General features: G+C 31.5%; 3 protein-coding genes across 3 annotated transcripts; 2 read left to right on the top strand and 1 right to left on the bottom strand.

Moving 5' to 3' along the window:
* The first annotated feature begins 1,244 nt into the window (after positions 1 to 1,244).
* Positions 1,245 to 5,769, top strand: LOC108907823 (carboxypeptidase B). Its single transcript, XM_018711639.1, has 5 exons — positions 1,245 to 1,352; positions 3,362 to 3,574; positions 4,018 to 4,108; positions 4,358 to 4,663; positions 5,149 to 5,769. Exons 1-5 carry the CDS (start codon positions 1,282 to 1,284, stop codon positions 5,710 to 5,712), a joined length of 1,245 nt encoding a protein of 414 aa, XP_018567155.1. The 5' UTR covers positions 1,245 to 1,281; the 3' UTR covers positions 5,713 to 5,769.
* Positions 5,770 to 8,067: 2,298 nt separating this feature from the next.
* On the top strand, positions 8,068 to 10,872 carry LOC108907815 (FYVE, RhoGEF and PH domain-containing protein 3). Its single transcript, XM_018711620.1, has 4 exons — positions 8,068 to 8,997; positions 9,056 to 9,242; positions 9,332 to 9,891; positions 10,097 to 10,872. The coding sequence occupies exons 1-4, from the start codon at positions 8,203 to 8,205 to the stop codon at positions 10,379 to 10,381; spliced, it is 1,827 nt and encodes a 608-aa protein (XP_018567136.1). The 5' UTR covers positions 8,068 to 8,202; the 3' UTR covers positions 10,382 to 10,872.
* A 1,583-nt stretch (positions 10,873 to 12,455) lies between these two features.
* Positions 12,456 to 16,030, bottom strand: LOC108907818 (uncharacterized protein F13E9.13, mitochondrial). The gene is made up of 5 exons (XM_018711627.1): positions 15,815 to 16,030; positions 13,627 to 13,709; positions 13,368 to 13,508; positions 13,020 to 13,219; positions 12,456 to 12,810 (listed from the first exon to the last, which is right to left on the bottom strand). The coding sequence occupies exons 1-5, from the start codon at positions 15,999 to 16,001 to the stop codon at positions 12,495 to 12,497; spliced, it is 927 nt and encodes a 308-aa protein (XP_018567143.1). The 5' UTR covers positions 16,002 to 16,030; the 3' UTR covers positions 12,456 to 12,494.
* Between the last annotated feature and the right edge of the window lie 2,946 nt (positions 16,031 to 18,976).

The raw sequence follows: 18,976 nt of genomic DNA, 5'->3' as shown, positions 1-18,976 counted from the left end.
AATAATTGCACATGTGCCTATTGTTAAGACAATATATTGTTGAATAAACAATTTAATAAATAATAGGATATCACATAAGTATGTAGTACAGCTTCAACATGAGAGCAAGGAATTAAAATTAAAAAATCTCATTATTCTCGGAATCGTTCTATTTGTAATTTCATAGTTTTTGAACAGAATATACTACATTCACATGAAACCAAAATGAATTGGGTTAGATATTAAACAACAAAAGGCCATATCATTTTATATTCCTGATGTGGCAGCACATCTTTTTTATTAATTTAATTCCACCGAACTATATCAATTGCTAGAAATTTCTCACCATGTGTTAGTGTGAATGTGAATATTAAGTTTACTGTGATAGACATTAACAGGTAAAACATTATTATAGGTTTTAACAGCAAAAATCTTTAATTTGGAAAATCACCTAACTTTAAGAAGGCCACGATTTTATATTATGCAGTAAATCATTTGTAACAAAAAATTCGATTTGTTAGTTTCCAACTTAGGCGTTTCCCTTCGGGTCATATGCATGCAACTGGGAAAAGCGTGTTATCGTGTTCTCCCTTTAGCGATTCCAATGTGTTTTGAAAAAAAAAACGAATTTTACAGATCAAGAAAATTGTTCCCTTATAAACAATGTTTATCAGAGCGAGAAATGCCGCCTACAATATTAGAACTTTAGCATACATTACTCAATTTGTTATTTGTTGATATTCCATGTCAACAGATTATACTTTATTAAAGTTTTAATTTCTGCAAAAATTAATCTTGGTTTTAACTTTTTCCTTAAATGTAGTTTATATGTAGATAATCTTCCGTGTTTCTTCTTTCTATTTTCCGCGTTACATTACTTACCTTTGTTTATTTTCTTTATCAAATCCTAAATAAACACCAAACAAACCAAATCATTAAATAAACACTCATATCTAATTCACTTCTTAATTGCATATAGCACATTTAAAGAGTAAACGCACCAAGAAGTTCTTCATCACTCAGTATATTCAGAATATATCTGGAGATTAACTTCGCAACTACCTACCTATATCTGTAAATCCAGACGAAACCAGCGTTTGTGTAATCGTTTCATCTAGGGATCAAATCAATCAAATGCGGGATAAAAAATTATCTTAATTTTAAAATAATGGTCTATTTACTTGATAAAACTGATAAATGATAAGAGATTTTTAAATTTTAATGCCTAGCTTCCCATTTCTAGATAGAATTTTTGTATAAAAGGGGATTACAGCCAATGTATGCGCAGTAGCAGCGGTGAAGATGAGATTCATAATTTTTGCACTAGTTTGCATAGGCTTTGTCCTCACTGAGGAACCCTTCCACTACGATGGGTATGTTTCGAAATATTTAATTTTTTTATTTAGTTTATACACGAGTCTTCAATGTGTGACACAATAACAGTTGCATTACTTTTAACATATAAATAAATTGACCTAAATCTGTGACTATAAAGTAATTTTTATATCTTGTGGTTTTATTTAGCTACTATCTTTAGAAACTTATCTAGTTATTTCCCCTTCACCTTATTTATTTTTTGGCTTAAGGCAAACTTATGGTGATGAGTTGCTTAAAATTCCTTTAATACATAGACACATAGATTTGATACAATTTTTGTCATATTGTAGCCATATTTTTACCTTTTATGTTAAATAGTAAATTATGCAAATTTTTAATTGATATTTAATCGTACTTCTCATAACTTTAGACCATATTTTATAGTTGATATTGTTATTTTTGAAGATAAACTTGTAAAATCTGAACCATCATATCATATATTTAATTCAAATTACAAAAATCATATGGGCCACCAAAATTCAAACTATAACACAATTCTAAATACCTTTAGTTTAAAATTATACAGAAACGACTTTATTTTTCCATAGACTAGAGATCGACATCATTAGAATTGTTAAAATGGAGTAAAAATAAAACAAAATCTGCATAAAATAGTGATATGATAAAATATTATGTAAATTACATAATATTTTATGGGTTTTGAATAATATTGCGTAAATTCGTTTTTTGATAAACTAAAACTAAGTCGAAAATATGAATAAGATATCACGAAGTACATTAAAAAAATACCATCCGTTTTTAAAAGCGATTTTTTCGAGAAAGAGATTATATAAACATGGCAAACAAAGACTGATGGAAATGGGATAAGTCAATTTTTGTTAATAATGAATTTATTGCAGATGTAGGTTTAAAATGTACTTTTTTGTCTGTTTCTGCTTAACAGAAACCGAGCTAAGATAAAATCACTTGTCCTTTGCTATAAACACTGAATAAATTACGTATTTTTTATTATTTATTTTAAATTCATTCTTAACAAATTATAATTCGTGATTTAAATTGTATTGTCTACTCAAATCTAATAGGTATACAGTAACCTTCTAGGTAGTTAACAGCAACTGATTAATACAGTTTTTTAGGCTTTAAAAACAAAGTTAAATGTATTCTATTTCGATAACTGCATATACTGATCACATAATGAATAATATTTATAGACAAATATTTGCTATGCATTGAATAAGAACAATGGCATTCTTTATACCTATATCAACTAGGTAACATTTATGTTTTTACAAATATAATCCAGGTAAATTGTATATCATTCAATTTTATTGTGTAACCAAATATAATGGCAAAGCAAACAGCTGAGCGGAAATCGTTGTTGTGCGTAAAAATAATAAAAAATGTGGAGAATATGTCTAGAGTTGTGAAAGAAATTGTTATATGTAGGTATTGTGAGAGAAAACATGAACAACTTCTTTTAATTATTTCCTCTTATCATCAAACAATACAATTGAAGGGGCAAGTGGATGAATGTATTATGTTACAATTAGCTTATATCTCGGCTATTCTCACAAAATCGATTTTAAGTAATTTAATTTTAAGTAAATTTTGTCTTATATGTTCATCCATGACAATGTGTCGGTATACTTATGAAGGTCTGTGATATGATACAGCGATACAAAACATGTTCTTCAACCGAATATCTCAACTTTTCAGAAATTGTAACCTAACACATTCATCCACTTGCCCCTTCAATTTTTTTATTTTAAAACTACTAACTCTGTTTCCTTCTTAATTAAAATTAATTAACATTTTCCTGCAATTATAATATTCTCGACAATGTTCTAAGAGTATTAAAATGATTGATTTAAAAATATGTATATGTTCTCCAAAATCATGTTTATGTGATAAGAGTAGCACATCAAAATATCATCATTTTGCTGTCACCGACTGCATTAAAAATATAATTATTATCTACACTAATTGCATTCATTTTTCTACAAAGTTATACACGTAATTTTTACATAATTGTATCATTTAACAGGTATAAGGTGTACCAGATCATACCAAAAACTGTGGATGAAGCCTACTATTTGAGGTCATTAAACGAAGCTCCTGAATTTGACTTTTGGGCCCAACCTAGGGCTCTCAATGCCACAGTCACTGTTATGGTTTCACCAGGGACACAGGCTAGCTTCGAAAATGACTTGCTAGCCAAAAATATGGATTTCAGTGTTATCATTGATGATGTTGAAAGGTAAGAACACAAACAGTAGCAGAGACTTTGGGTAATTGCAGTTTGATATGGTATATTCAATAAAAATGGTTCAACCTTGATATTCAGTCTCTTGTTAACCGAAGTTCGAAAATCAAAACTTCCATTAGTCGACAGGTTTCAAGAGAAAAAAGTGAGAAACTAATTATGTACTTGATGCTTTCTAAAAGAATTTGGTGCAGCGTTTTCAAACCGTTACCAACCTAAAATTTGCATCAAAATCCGTTTGCTGTGAAATAAAATGGGTCTGAAGAGTTGATTTTCTTTATATTCTGCGAAGAAAAACTATTTCTTCGTAGAATCAAAACGAGGGTTTGATGATTTTACACCAAAATGGCGAATTTAATTGAATGCACCAGTAACCATTATAACTCAAAGCTTAGTATATCTATGCTTAATTAGATCGATTTCATTACTGATTTTAGCACTGTACAAGATGAAAACTTCCGCCAAAGTAGAACTAGATCAGTTGCAAGAGGATCCGTGAGCTTCACTTACTTCATGCGTTACGATGAGGTAAAAAAAATATATCCATATTTCAAAGACCTTTAGAACACATATTTTATTTGGTTACAAATTTATAAGTATTTTACTGAAATTTAATATTTACTTTTCATTTGAAAAAGATTTTGTCTTTAAGAAATAAGTATAAATACTGAACAATCATATTCAAACATTTTTTAATTGTAGAAATTGTGAATGTTCGACTATTCAGCAAAACGGATTTGTTTACAAGACTAATAAGAGAAATCCGATTAATTCCAGATTGTATCCTACTTATACACAATTGCAGAAGCTTATCCCAACATAGTCCAACTCCTGGTAATTGGTCAGTCATACGAAGGTAGGGATATAGTCGGTGTACGAATTTCAGGAGGCTCCGGTACAAATAGGCCAGAAATCCTTGTTGATGCTGGCATCCACGCCAGAGAATGGATCGCTCCACCAGTTGCTTTGTATATAATTAATCAACTTGTTGAAAACACAGCAAATGGTTATTTGAGTCAAGATGTAGATTGGGTAATTATTCCCAGCTTAAATCCTGATGGTTATGAGTTTACGCACACTAACGTAAGTAATCATTTATAACTTTGCGTTTTCCTAAATGTAATCCATCGAACTTTAATACTGATTAACTAAAAATACGGTATATGCCATTGAAATCCGACGGTAAACCACAAAATTTAGAAGGGAGTCGTATTTAAGTTTTGGCGGTTATTTCCAACGCTATTAAATTATATACTGGACGTCTCAAAAGCGTATGCTGCAACTATTTAAAAATGAGAGAAGTCACTTATGAATTCTGAACCCTCAAAAGACCATGCAGCTTTTATAGAAAACATTTCCCAATAATTGCGAGGTAAAATCTATATATCGAAATACTATATGCTTCCAATTTCACTATAAACCCTCTCTGTTATCTAAGTTCGCTTACAGCTTCAAGATATTTGAAAGATCTGGGAAGGAAATATGTGAAATTTACGAAATAGATACATACAATAGTATATTTACAAACACTTAGTGATATTAAAAACTATATAATTTTATTGTTTCAGACCCGTCTTTGGAGGAAGACCCGTACTCCAAACACTTCTTGTTACGGCGTCGATCCCAATAGGAATTTCGACTACCACTGGATGTTAACAGGTGCTAGCGACAATCAGTGCTCTGAGATATATGCCGGGCCAACGCCATTCTCAGAAAAGGAAACTCAAGCCTTGAAGGACTACCTCTCGGCCAACGAAGATAGAATTAAACTGTATCTCACATTCCACAGTTACGGAAACTACCTTCTCTACCCATGGGGATACACCAGCGCCCTGCCCGACAACAATGACGAACTCTACGCTCTTGGCGTCAAAGTTAATAACGCTATTCGTGCCGTTTCTGGAACCAATTACATAATAGGAACTTCCACTAACGTCTTGTATGCTGCTGCAGGAGGCAGTGACGACTACGTTAAAGGTGTCAATGGCGTAGATTTGGCGTATTGTATTGAGTTACCAGGAGGCGGTAACACGGGTTTCAATCCTGCCGCAACAAGCATTTGGCCCATTGTTCAGGAGACTTGGGAAGGTGTCAAGGCTTATCATGACTACATTAAAGAGAAATACGTATAAAAATTGTAACAATATTAGCCATCTAATCACTAATATAAATAAATATGTATAACTAAATAACGTTTTTCATATTCTCTCGGACAAGTATTTGCAAGTATCGACATATAGATTAAAGTATTTTTCAAACATCCTGTATACGAAAATCGAACTTTAAACTCGCAAATATTCCGTAATCATTCTATATTTAGTATTAAAAAGTACATTTTGAATGAAAATAATTTTATATATAATGAACACTATGTATAAAATACTTACGAAAATATATTATTTAGCCATTTAGCCAAGTAGGAATTGGATCTTACCAAACTCGCGCCATTATTCCATGGCTAGAAATTGGCCTCAATGATTTGGGATCGAGGGGGACTATCCCTCTTTATCCTGCCTCATCTCGTGTAGGCCTGGACAGCCTTCGTAGGTGGGCCCCATCCGTCGTCTACCCCGACCGCAAATGCGGCCGGTGTAGGCGCTTTGTGGGACCTCCTTTTGTCCTGGCTGGGCCCCGCCGGCTAGGGCCCTTTCTTCTGGCGCTCTTCTTGCTTCGCCGGCTCGTCTGTGTAAACCCCGGGGGTGGTGTCATGTTTATGTGTGGTATGGTTGGGTAGGGTAGTGCGGCTATGCAGCTTTGCTAAGGTGGCCCTTAGGTTAGCGCGGGAGGGGAGGGGTAAGGAGGGTATGGGGAGTGTGTATGTGTGTGTGTGTGTGTGTGTGTGTCGTTGTCTTCGTTTCTTGATCCTAGCGGTCTCTGAAACAGAAAAGGTTAGCGGGCAGGGGGGGGGGGATGTCGTTGGGGTGGTCACCCAGGGTCAAAAAGTTGGTGTATGGGTCTTTTGTGTTTGTCGGTCACGTCGGGTACGTAGTCAACGGCTTGCCTGAGGAGGGGATTGTCATGTCTAGCGGCTACGTCAAACCGTTTCTCCGCGTTTTGTCTTATTGTCTGTGTAGCGTTTGTGTATTGTAAGTCTCGTAATATGTCAGAGTTTCTTACGTACCAGGGCGCGTCGGTGGCCGTGCGGAGGGCTATGTTTTCCACAGCCTGTAATGACTTTAAGTGGCTTTTTGCCGCGTGACCCCACGCCGTGGAGGCGTAGGTTAGCTGCGGTTGAAGTACCACCTTGATAAGCGTTCGCTTATTCCTTAAACTGAGGGTGTTTCCACCTTTGAGTAAGGGATAGAGCCTAGCCCTGGTGGTCTTCGCTCGCGCCACCGTCTCCACGATGTGCGGTTTCCACGTAAGACGCTGATCCATCGTCACGCCCAGGTATCGTGTTTGTCTATTCCAGGAGATGGGTTCCTGGGATAGTGTCAGTCTGTCGAGGTTTTGTAGGATTTTTCGTTTGGTAAAAAGGATAGCCGAACTTTTGTTGGGATTAATTTTGACTTTCCACCTGTTGCACCAGGATTCAAGTTGGTCTAAGGAGTTTTGGAGGAGGGAGACGGAATATCTAGGATCTACGGATTGGGATGTGATTGTCAGGTCGTCGGCGTATATCTTACCAAACTATTTGCTTTAAATAGACCAGAACGGTTTTGATGCTGCTATAATAAAAAAATATGTTGCTAACGGGGTATATTGGTCAAGTTTTTGAAAAATATTACAGAAACACAAATATCTTCAAAGGTATTTGACATATAGATTAATGAAACTGTTGATACTAAATCTCTATAATTTGAGAGAGATATACTGTTCTTTTTACTATATTATAATACATAACTGTGCCTGTAATATCAATGTAGATAGAGATATAGAGATTAAAAAGCCCATCTACAATATTCAAAATGAAGGTCTTTTCGCTATGAATCAAACAAAAAGAGCGCCATCTCTTGGTTGCCTGTATTCATGCACTCCACTACATACAGAACTGGTGTATGCACATACTATGCACATAACCTTTCTTTATGCAATGGCACAGAGTAATCTAACAATCAGCATTCTAAATTCAAGCTGACGTGAAAATTATCGCATAACTAAATTATCTCGCTCTTGGAATAGCACCTGTTAGTTCCTTATTATATGTATCATTGAATATACTGTAGGGCAGTTTATATAAACAAGGGTACAAATGTTTAATTGAGACAACAACAACTAGAATATTTATATTAATAATCTATACCAAATAAATCAATTTATCATAATTTATGGATATGACAAGCTTTAATAAAAATTTGTATGTGCTAGCCCAGTTCTATTCCAAAAACATGGCGTCGAACACAGACGCCGATTGAGTTATAACTCTGACTGTTGGATATTCTGTGGCAATGGTCTGCGAAGAGAAGAAGACGAAAAATTGGCGCATGAAGTAATTCTGTCTTCTGTCAAACTCAAACTGTCAAACTCAAATTTGAATCAACGGATTTTGATTTCAAAGTTGAGTAATTTTTGTTTAATAGTGGTGCTTATGTGTTTTGTTATTGAGTTGAACAGCGCTAATATATGTATTTATATTGAATTTTGAAAGGAGTATAGCTGATTGGGATTTAATAGGAAAAATAATGGAACAGAATCTTAAGCAGTGTCGTATTATTCTTGAACCAATTATTCTTGAAAATAACATAAACACTCAATCAAATGCACCAAAGTGCCAAAAAAATGAAGAGCAAAATACTAAGAATAATACCACTTCACGTATTAAATTCCACAATATTAGTGAACTTATTTCTGCCAAAGATGTTACTTATAATTTAACTGAAAAATCTGTTACATCCTGTTTTGTAGAACTAGAAAATGTAAAAATTGAAAATAGTATTAAGTGTGACAAATTAGATATAGTAAACACACCACAAACCACTTCAAAATGTAAAAAGTCTAAGCAACCACAAGATAATGGTATTCCGTTTGAACCTGTTACTCCAAAGGCTCATATAGAGTTTAGTCTTGAATTAAAAAAAGCAATAAATGAACGCAACATTTTAACTTCAAAAACAAAGAAACATGTATTTGAAGCTCTTGATGAAATTAAAAATAAAACGGAAGAGGCACGTCGTACATTTAAAAAAGAAAAAGCTGTTTTAGAAATTGTAAACAGTGAAATAAAATATGTTCATCAACTTGAAATCATTATCAATTTTTTTATGAAACCAATAAAAGAACATAATTTATTAAAACCAGATGATTATGGTATTCTCTTTAGCAATATTTATACTATATATAATGTCAATAAGGAGTTGTTGGATGAATTAGATAAAGGCGTAGGAAATATTGCAACTGCATTTTCTAAAATTGCCCCATTTCTGAAACTGTATTCTGTATATGCTTATGAATTCAAAGACAGTTTAAAAATTCTGCAGGTATTTGGTATTATGTTCATAGAATTTTTTTCTTTCTAATGCTTATAATCTGTTTTAGAATGCAAGACTGTTAAATCCTCAATTTGCAAATTTCATAGAAAACCAGGAAACTAGACCTGAAATTCAGAACAAACTTTCTGCTTTATTGATAACTCCTATTCAGCGTGTACCTAGATATAAACTTTTACTGACAAATTTGTACAATTTAACCAAACCATCAGAGGAAGGTTTTGACGTTTTATCAGGTAAATGTTTTTTCTTTTAGTCTGGTAGCATTTTGTCAGTGAACGTTAAAAATAATTTTCAGTTATGGCAAACAATTATTTATTTTCAGATTGTCTGCATAAGATAGAGGAGGTAGCCGAACATATCAATAATTTAGTGGAAGATCAAGAAATTATGCAGCGGTTACTTGAATTTCAAAGGTGTCTACGTGGTGAACCAAATATAATTATACCCGGAAGAAAACTGATGAAGGAAGGCATACTTACAAAAATGTCTTCAAAAAATGGTCACAGTGAAAAACTTTATGTGGTTCTAATGAATGACATAATAATGTTCTCTAAAATGAAAAAAGATGAACCGAAGGTGAATTCGTTAAAATGCTTCAGTATCTTTCCTCTGAACAAGTGTAAAATCATTGAAATTCTGGATAAAGGTTGCCTAAAAGTTATTTGCCAGGATGAGGAATTAATTCTTTACCACGAACAGTTTAATGAAACTAAGAATTGGATTAAGACGATCAAGGAAACAATTGACGATCACTTAAAAGACAGAAAGACGTTACGGAAGGAAAGTTCGGCTCGTAGACCTGTGAAAAGGAAAGACCTGTATGAATACCATGAAGTTGGGCTTAGTCCTGGAAGACCATTGAAGAAGAAAAGATTGGACTTGGTATGATTATTACCGTTTTTTAATTATTGGTATCACTTTAATTTTCGAATAGAGTTTGATGAAGCATAATTTTAATGCATTGTTATTTTTAGTTCAGTTTTAATTTTTATATAGACTCACACTGTTTATAATTTTTGTCTATTTTGACCGAGATGCTTCAATAATTTGGTAATTCTAATGTAATGCATTGTACTTTCCATTTCAGGACATAGAAAATACAAATTCTATGTCAAATCATAAAATTTCAAGAAGAAGACCTATTCGAAGTACTTCAGAAAAAATTAATGGTGACACAAGTTTGCCCTGTTCTTTAATTGTACCTGAGATCACTGTAAAAAATAGTATATCAGGAAGCAGCCAAAAGGTATCAGATCTTGCCAAGGATCTGTACGTATTTGGAAAACCCGCTGATAACACCGGATTCAGATTGGGTAAATTTTTTGGAGGCATGAGTTCCACTATAAAAAGATTTTTAGGTTTTAGGAATTAATTTTTCTAACTTCCATAAGTATTTTTTGTTTTATATAATTTTATATAAGTTTCGTATTTTTATTTCCTCAATTTTGAACGTGTAATACGATAATATTACCCTTTACGTTCATTTTGCTAACCCAAGCCTATAATTGAGTTACTTTCGTCTGTAATTAAGTTTAAAAGTATTACACATTTGCGTTAGTCGCGGGATATGTATAGTTTGCATTAAAACTGTTCAAATGGCAGATATTTAACAAAGTTTGTAATAATTTAAAAATTAGGAGAAAAGTTTTACCGACCATTTGCGAAAAATTTCAAATATTTGTTAATTTTAATATTACGCTATACATAAAGCAAAATAAACTATAATTCATTTTATCTCTACTAGCTTAAAACTTGCAAGCTAATTATTCGACATCTGAGGATGAAGTGACAGTTACGTTAAATGTTTTTTCAAATCATATATTTTTATTACTGGAAAAAGTTTTAATATATTTTTTAGAATTACTTCTATTTTCTTTTAACATCCTATTCATTTATTTGACTCATCACTCCCTTTAATAAATGTGTTCTTCTGTAGAAACTGTATCTTCTTTCAGTAAAAAGGACAGCGTTACCAATTTCTCCTCTTGTATTTAGCTATATTCCTATATTCGTCCTAAAAATCAGTGTTGGCAATGAACAATTTAAATTGGCATTAACTGCCAAAATCAACAATGGTTGACGATGCCTCACAGTGCAGCAAATAATATTATAAAGGTTTTTCTCCAAGATACAGCTTCAAATTGAAACAATTGGAATCACCATTGCCTCAAAAACTACTCTGTCTGCCCAACCAAGAACCAACAAGATAAGTATCAGGGCAGATCCAGAGGTAACTGATAGCTGGTTCACCCCCACAGAACCTAGCCTGAGAACAAACAAAGACACACTAGATTCCTAGTTACGACTAAGGAAGTGCTAGTTTGTAATAGGCGGCGACCAGCTACATAGAATATGACGTAACAATCCAATAAACCGCGGTATTTTAAATAACGGTATGGACTATGAAAAAATTAAAATATAAAATTTATCTCCTTTTTTTTCTCAACATATAAGTAGAACTGATTTACTAAGTTTGACTCTTATTACTGCTTTACAATTATAGTAAACAGGTATGTTGGTTGGTGGTCGAGTGCTTCGAGGTGTCAGTACTTGAATAGATAAATGCCACTGTCGTGGGTTCGATCCCCGTCCCCGTTCAAATACGGCAAATTACAAATTTCTTTACAACAAAAAGTAATTTGAGTTTCAAACCAACTCCATTTTAAGTTTGTTATTTGTGCATTAACTTATATTTGGACAAACTGTGTAATAAAATCTATAAAAATGTATTGCTGGTTGCCTATTTGATCTTCGAAACCTATAGAAATAATGAAATTTTAGAAATCTACTACTGAACTATTTTGTCCTCACTAGAAACTACTCCAACTTTTTTGTGAGTAGTTTTCCATCGTGAAATCTGAATTATTTTTTTTTTTCAATACAGATCTCTAAAATTGTATTTATTCATTCATACAGAGGTTTCAGAGATTTCTGAGAGGTTGTAGTAAGAAACCGCTAATTTCTCAAAATTTGGAGTTACAAAAATTATTAAAACGCCTTTTTTACAAAATTGGAATATAAAAATTGAGATGTTCATTATAACAGCAATATATTTTTATAGATTTTATTAACAGACTTTCCTCCATTCTAATGAAGATTTTCTATAAAATGGAGTAAGTTTGAAACTCAAATTACTTTTTGTTGTAAAGAAATTTAAAATTTGTATCGTAAATTACAAATTTCTTTTCACCAAAAAGTTATTTGAGTTTCAAACTAAGTCCATTTTATACAAAATCAGCATTAAAACGGGGGAAAGTCTGTTATTTGCGCATTAGTTCATATGTAGACAAACTATAATAAAATTTATAAAAATTTATTGCTGGTTGCCTATTTGCTATAGAGTCCTCTTAATGCGAAAACTGATTTACCTATACATATAAACTAGAAGTAAAAAGTAAAAATTACATTTTCCATGCCTTCCAATTCTTTTATTTTTCTACACTCACAAATGAAATATCAAAACAAGTTGCATTTTTTTATAAACACTATCTTATACTTTTCACTTTTTTCATAAAATTATTAATCCTGCTTTCATCCAGTTCTTTATTCCATTTTCCATTTTTCTTGAAATACGATCCTACAATTACAGCATCGGCCGATATGTAGTTCTCTAAGTTGGCATGTGTCACTCCTGATCCGATTAAAATAGGCAAATTCACGCCTTTCCTTAATTCCTCTAATTCCGAGGCATTTGCTGGATCTCCTGTTGTAGTTCCGGTCAGTATTATACCGTCGGAGAGAAAAAATTCTGCAGCCTTGGCAGTTTCCGTTACGGATATGTCACTTGTGATCGCATGAGAACTGTAAGGGTACAGAATATTTTTATTGCTAACATTGGTAAACAGGAAATCTTACAATTCTTCAATCATTTGCATGTCAGCAACATCATATTGGACATGAGTGAAATAGGTAAATAGTTTACTTAAAAAATTAGTTCATTTGTTACGTATGTTGCTACTGTCAAGTTATAGGAGTGACTGTATGATTTGGGGCACAATATATATACTCACCTATGTTTCTTTTTTATATCTGTGAATACCAAAACGTCATCGGCCTGTATTTGTTTCCTGTACCTTAATATAAGGCCGGCGATGGCATCTGTATAACCCTCATCCGCTACATGACCAAAAACGAATCCTTCTGCTCGTATAAAGTTCATAGAACATGCTTTTGCGATCGAAAGGGCTTCTATATTACCCCCAGCTAAAACCTACTATTTTTAAAATTATGAATAAAAGAAAATTATTATTTGAAATTTGAGTTACAATTTTGAAGTAGCTACTAAATATTGTAATTTTGCGTCAATCCAGTTTTAACAATAGTATATAATAGGCTAATGTATGTAACAATGTATTTACCTGTACTCCAAAGGGTTTACTATGAGGAATAACTTTTCTTAATTCTGTACAAACTCTACACATTGTGGCTGTAACCTCGGGACCAAAATGTTTAGATTGTATGTAGGGTACATCGTGCATATTCTCCACTAGTATGCTATCCTAAAATTAAATCAAAAACTATAACTTATTATTCCACCGTTAAAAACTCAAATTAAAATAAATGCTTGTGGCATACATATATTAATTTCAAAACTATTGTGGATTTTTATAAACTTACAACATCATTGTTTAAGTATGTCTCAGTTTCTTTACATGCTCTTGACACAATTTTCTCAACTGAACCAGCGAATAACGGTGAGCCTATAAAAATATCAAATATATAATTTTATCAGAAGTAAAAGAAATAGGAATATAATTTAATAAAATATTTTGCACGTAATGCTTTTAAACTTTTTTTTTAAAACGTCTAAATTTAAATGTACTGCTCTACTTTGGAAAAAGACCATATGTGCAGTTTTGTGACAAATTGAGATAATTACATTTTCGAAATCTACATCGCATTATACCCATCTATAAATATCAAAAATATCGTTTTTGTTTTTTAAATTTAAAAATTTGTACATTTAAAATTTCTAATATTGTGTCACCCTTATTTTCTTCATTGCTATACTAGAAAAAAAACACCGCATGTGTCTGATGCAGACTTATGTGCATGTATTTCATTAAGAGTCACATAGTATAACGCCGCATGTGACCACATACGGCTTTCTTCTCTAGCAGAAGCATTGAAATACAATTTTTTTAACAAATTAAATTCGTATGTGTTCACATATGCATTGTTTTAAAATTAAACAACAATTAAACATTATTTGCAACACAATATATTAAAAATTGTAAAATATCCTGTAAAAACATCCAAAATATCATGTATACGATGTACATGTTCAGGTTCTTCTATTAATTTCTGTTGAAAATGTAGCACATACGGCACATACAGCATTTTTACCTAGCAAAATCTTAAATTTATTAAGAGAAAATAACATATGTGTCACTGTTTTTATTGAAATTGCAATGTTTTCTAACATTCTTGAAATACATTAAAATATATTTGTTTTTCATTTGCCATTACCGAATACATCAAGTTATTACCTTATTTAATAAATGAATTACAGCCAAATGAAGCATGCCTAATATCTCTAAACTGTGCACATACGATCTTCTTCCGAAGTAGGGCAGTATAGGTGGATTTAAATATACAAAACTTGGCAACTTGGTATATAAATGTCCATACAGTGTTTTATTAATAATGAAACGTATAGAGGAGCGGTAGAATCTTTGACATAAAAATAATACAAAGCAAAACAACAGAAAAAATTTAAAGGAAAATCCACGTTTTGCTGAACTTATAAAAATAATTTACTAACACTTCAGTAATTAAAACATTTTCCATGGCCATTTACATATTCTATTTAATACTGTTACTTTCATCACTGATTTTGTATTTTCCTGTTAAAGTTGTTATGTCATGATCGCAATAACAACAGCTCTTGGTAAAGATATTTTCAAAAGAAAAAAAAAAATGGAGGTGGTTGGTGAAAATTAAAATGGTCACATTTTGGTAACGAAGAATGGAACCTGTACCGTTTTTTAAGGTGTGTTTTAAACTAGGGTTGATGACCCCGAGATCTCGAAAATTGTTGCACATATAACGACTGATTAACAGGCATTTTTCATATTTAAGAAAATTAAATTCTCTTCGAATATTTTTATGCTCCGTTTTTTAAAATTAAATTTTGCAACATTCTTTTTTGTCATGAAAGTTCTCTATGTGGGCCTAGAAATTAACTTCTGAAAAATGGTATGAGTCCCACACTCTTTATCAGAATATGACTACTTTAATTTTCACCAGTCGTCACTGACTTGAACTAAACAAATTTTTTGAGCTTCTATTACATATCAGAATTTACAAAAAGGTTCATGTTTCTTTCATAAATACTGGCATATATTTATAAAAAGTATTAATAAACAAATGTACGATAATGTTGCATGCAATAATACCACAGTACATTTAAACAGAACTATGCCAATGAATGTATTAAATAGATTGTTATTTTCAAAGTTATATAGACAAGTTTTGTTCAAAAAACATATAAAATTATGCTATAAATTTACATAAACATTACAAACCAATTTTGTAATAAATTATCATATTTTTATACTTGTATGTGAGGATACGTAAAATAATATTTATGTACTACCTACCTATGCAAATTTAATCACATTTTCGTTTTTTTTTTAACCGACCAAACAATAAACACCTATTTATTTGTAATTCAATTAAATTTATGTTATTACAACCCGACCGCAGTGAATGTAATAGGTAATCAGTGGTATTAGGTAGATAAGAGGAATTTAAAATGGGTGATAGTGAATATTTTTATAGGTAATTAAAAAAAAATACATACCTGGTAGTGCTTCTACATGAACCATTGCAATTACTGAGCATTTTTTGTTAAACATATTCCTAAACTTCAACATTCTGGTAAGTGAAATTTTAATACCTGCTCTTTGTGCAAACTTTAAAACAACTTTTATTTTTGAGGTTAAGGTTAAAATGATAATGCGAAATGAGACCGAATACTTACATATCATATAAATGAAATTTATAACCAAGCTATCTATTTCTTTGGTGTTATATATACATATCTTTATATTTACTGCAAATTCGATATTTTACAACAAAATAAAAGGAAAAACTCAGTAGAACTTGAATTAAAAATTAACCTATTTAACTATAGTTTATGTAGATACCTGTTGAGAATTCTTTTAAATATTTTTGTAGAGTACTTATTAAAATGCACTTATTAGGGTAAAAAATTCGCAAATATATTTACTGAATAGCGAATAATCTCTCCTGGCATGTATTAAGTATGAAGGTGATTAGGTATATTTTACGCAAAACAAAAAAGTATTGTGCAATTTGTGCAGCACTGGAGAAAATATTTTCTTTGTCATTTTAAATCAGGATTTTTTTGCATATCTCGTTTGCATATGAATTAACAATTTTTGTAGATGACCCCTTAAGATAAATGTGAATTTATGTAAATGATTGTGCAAAATGTATTCAAAATGGCATCGTTGTTACAATAATTATTAAAATTCCTTACTCTGATGAATCTGCCGAGACCTCTGATCTCAAAAATTAAGATTTCAAAGTCAACGCAAATGTTTATTTAAAAAAATATTCTCAAATTCAGCCAATGTATATACTTTAATTTTAATACGTCGATGCAGTATAATTCAGAAATGTACCTGAACATATTTTACGAAATGGTATAAACTATACAAAAAAGGCATTTCCATTGGGAATAAAATTTGTATTTCAAAAATAGGTATTTTTAATACAAAACACCATATTGAATGATTTTTTAACATTTTTTTTAACAAACTGTCTTGTAAGTATAAATATATATTCTTCAGCATAATATGTCTCAGTAAGTACTTACCTGTTTTCAAGATCTTCAAAAGTATTTAAATAACACAAAAAAAAGTTGTCTGTACTTTTCATGCAACATATGTTATCCGTAGTATTTTTGCCTCCTGATCACGAATTCGGTGTCAGAATTGAGCTATCACATCACAGGAATTTCCTAACCTCAAAAAAACAGGTCAAAATAGCAAAAATTCACGAAAAAGTGCTAGGAAAAATACAATTTGTTTTTTATATTCAAATGATCATTTATATGGTTAAGACCCCGCGAAGGTCAGATATCATGAATTTTCAAAAAATAACAGATTCGCGCCAAATTTGATAGCGGGGGTTTTCGGAGTCGTTGATTACGAATTCGAGATCAGAATTGCGAAATTCACGGGTTTTCTGCCCAATCTCAGGTAATAAAATAATTGATTAAGTTTTTAAAAACGAATTTTATAAATCTGATCTTGGAGTTGTGATCAGTGACCCCGAAAACCCCCTTATACCAAATTTGACGCGAATGTTATTTTTTGAAAATTTGGTTGTCCGCCATCTTGAATTTTCCATAATTGACCTCGAATTCGTGATCAGCGACCTTGAAAACCCCCTTATACCAAATTTGGCGCGAATGTTATTTTTTTATAATTTGGTCGGCCATTTTGGATCCGCCATCTGGAATTTTGCAAAATTGACCCCAGATCCGTGATCAGCGACCTCGAAAACCCCCGCACACCAAATTTGGCGCGAATCAGTTATTTTTTTTTGTGTGCTTTAAATAATTACTTTTTGCATTCCACTTTTTTTTTATTCCATTTTTAAATAAGTATTTTAATAATAGTTGCCAAAAAATCTTTTTAGATGAAAACATGATTTTTTTAAATAAAAATAAGTTAATATTTTTAAAAAGAAAAATACTGTTTAAAAAATGCTGCTTGGACGCAGCGCTGAAAGTGAGAATATTTGGGAGGCGACTAGACGGCCCTATTAATTTTAGTCGTTAGAAACTGGAATTGAGGTGATAAAAAAAACTCGGGTAACATACTCAGTTTTTTTATTTTCAACTTTTTTTAACATTTTCTTTCATTCTCTTACAATCAAAACCACAAATTTACGCAAATGTAATAAAAGCCAGAGAAATGACGAATTTTGATCTCGTACCATTAATTTTTAATATAAACTCACTATCCATGCATTGTTAAAATTACTAACATCTACTCGTGCTTCATACAAATTACATACATTAAACTTACAGGGGCGTAATGCTCACACTTATCAAGCATATACACGTTACGTTACATACAAGTTAAAATTACATGCATACATACTACCGTTCAACCAATTGACTGCATTTTCTATGAGAGAATTTTTTTATTCGACGACCGAATAAAGACTTAATACTTAGATAACAGGACATGTGCAACACGAGAATTACATCGATACAGTGGATTCTCCGTTTTATTACTCTTTTACTTTGATGAGCTCTACTGAAGGCTTTCAATTGATATAATCGAAAAGATGGTTGAATCTAAATTACGTTACATAACTACTCTTTAAAACAAGGTTTACACGTAAATACGTAAATAGCCATAATATTTTAAGGCGTATGATTAAGAGTGCCCGATACAAGGTTTTAATTCTAATATTAAAAATTGCCCTGAGTGATGATACTGAATTCTTAAATTATAAAATTGGACATTTTTCAGAGTTTGATACATTTTTTTTTATATATTTGCAATTTTTAATTGTATGTCGTTAATAATAAATCTAATATGATTTTTAAATCTACCCTTTTATAATTAGTTTAATATTACAGTATTATTGGGTCCTAAAATATGTAAAACATGCTTAATATTCAGTTTTTTTAAAACCATTTTTTTCTAATTAATTGTCTCGGGAATAAGTAAGAATATTTTATGAAATTATCCATATTCGTGCTATTTTTAATTTATTGTCAATGTTGTCAATTTCTTACTAAACAAAATGTTCATACAGCTTTTTAAATTCATATAAAATTCAAATAAAAGCAAGGTATTTGTCACAAATGTTTTCTAAACTTTGAGATATAAAATCAGTATTAAACTTTTTCTGAGCGTTATTACAAATTTACTAAAAGAAGTAGGATTATACAATTATTTGAACTTGAACTTACACG

This window comes from Anoplophora glabripennis, unplaced genomic scaffold (assembly GCF_000390285.2).
Source record: "Anoplophora glabripennis isolate ALB-LARVAE unplaced genomic scaffold, Agla_2.0 scaffold120, whole genome shotgun sequence".
Lineage (NCBI taxonomy): Eukaryota > Metazoa > Arthropoda > Insecta > Coleoptera > Cerambycidae > Anoplophora > Anoplophora glabripennis.
This window is presented reverse-complemented; position numbering and strand designations above follow the sequence as displayed.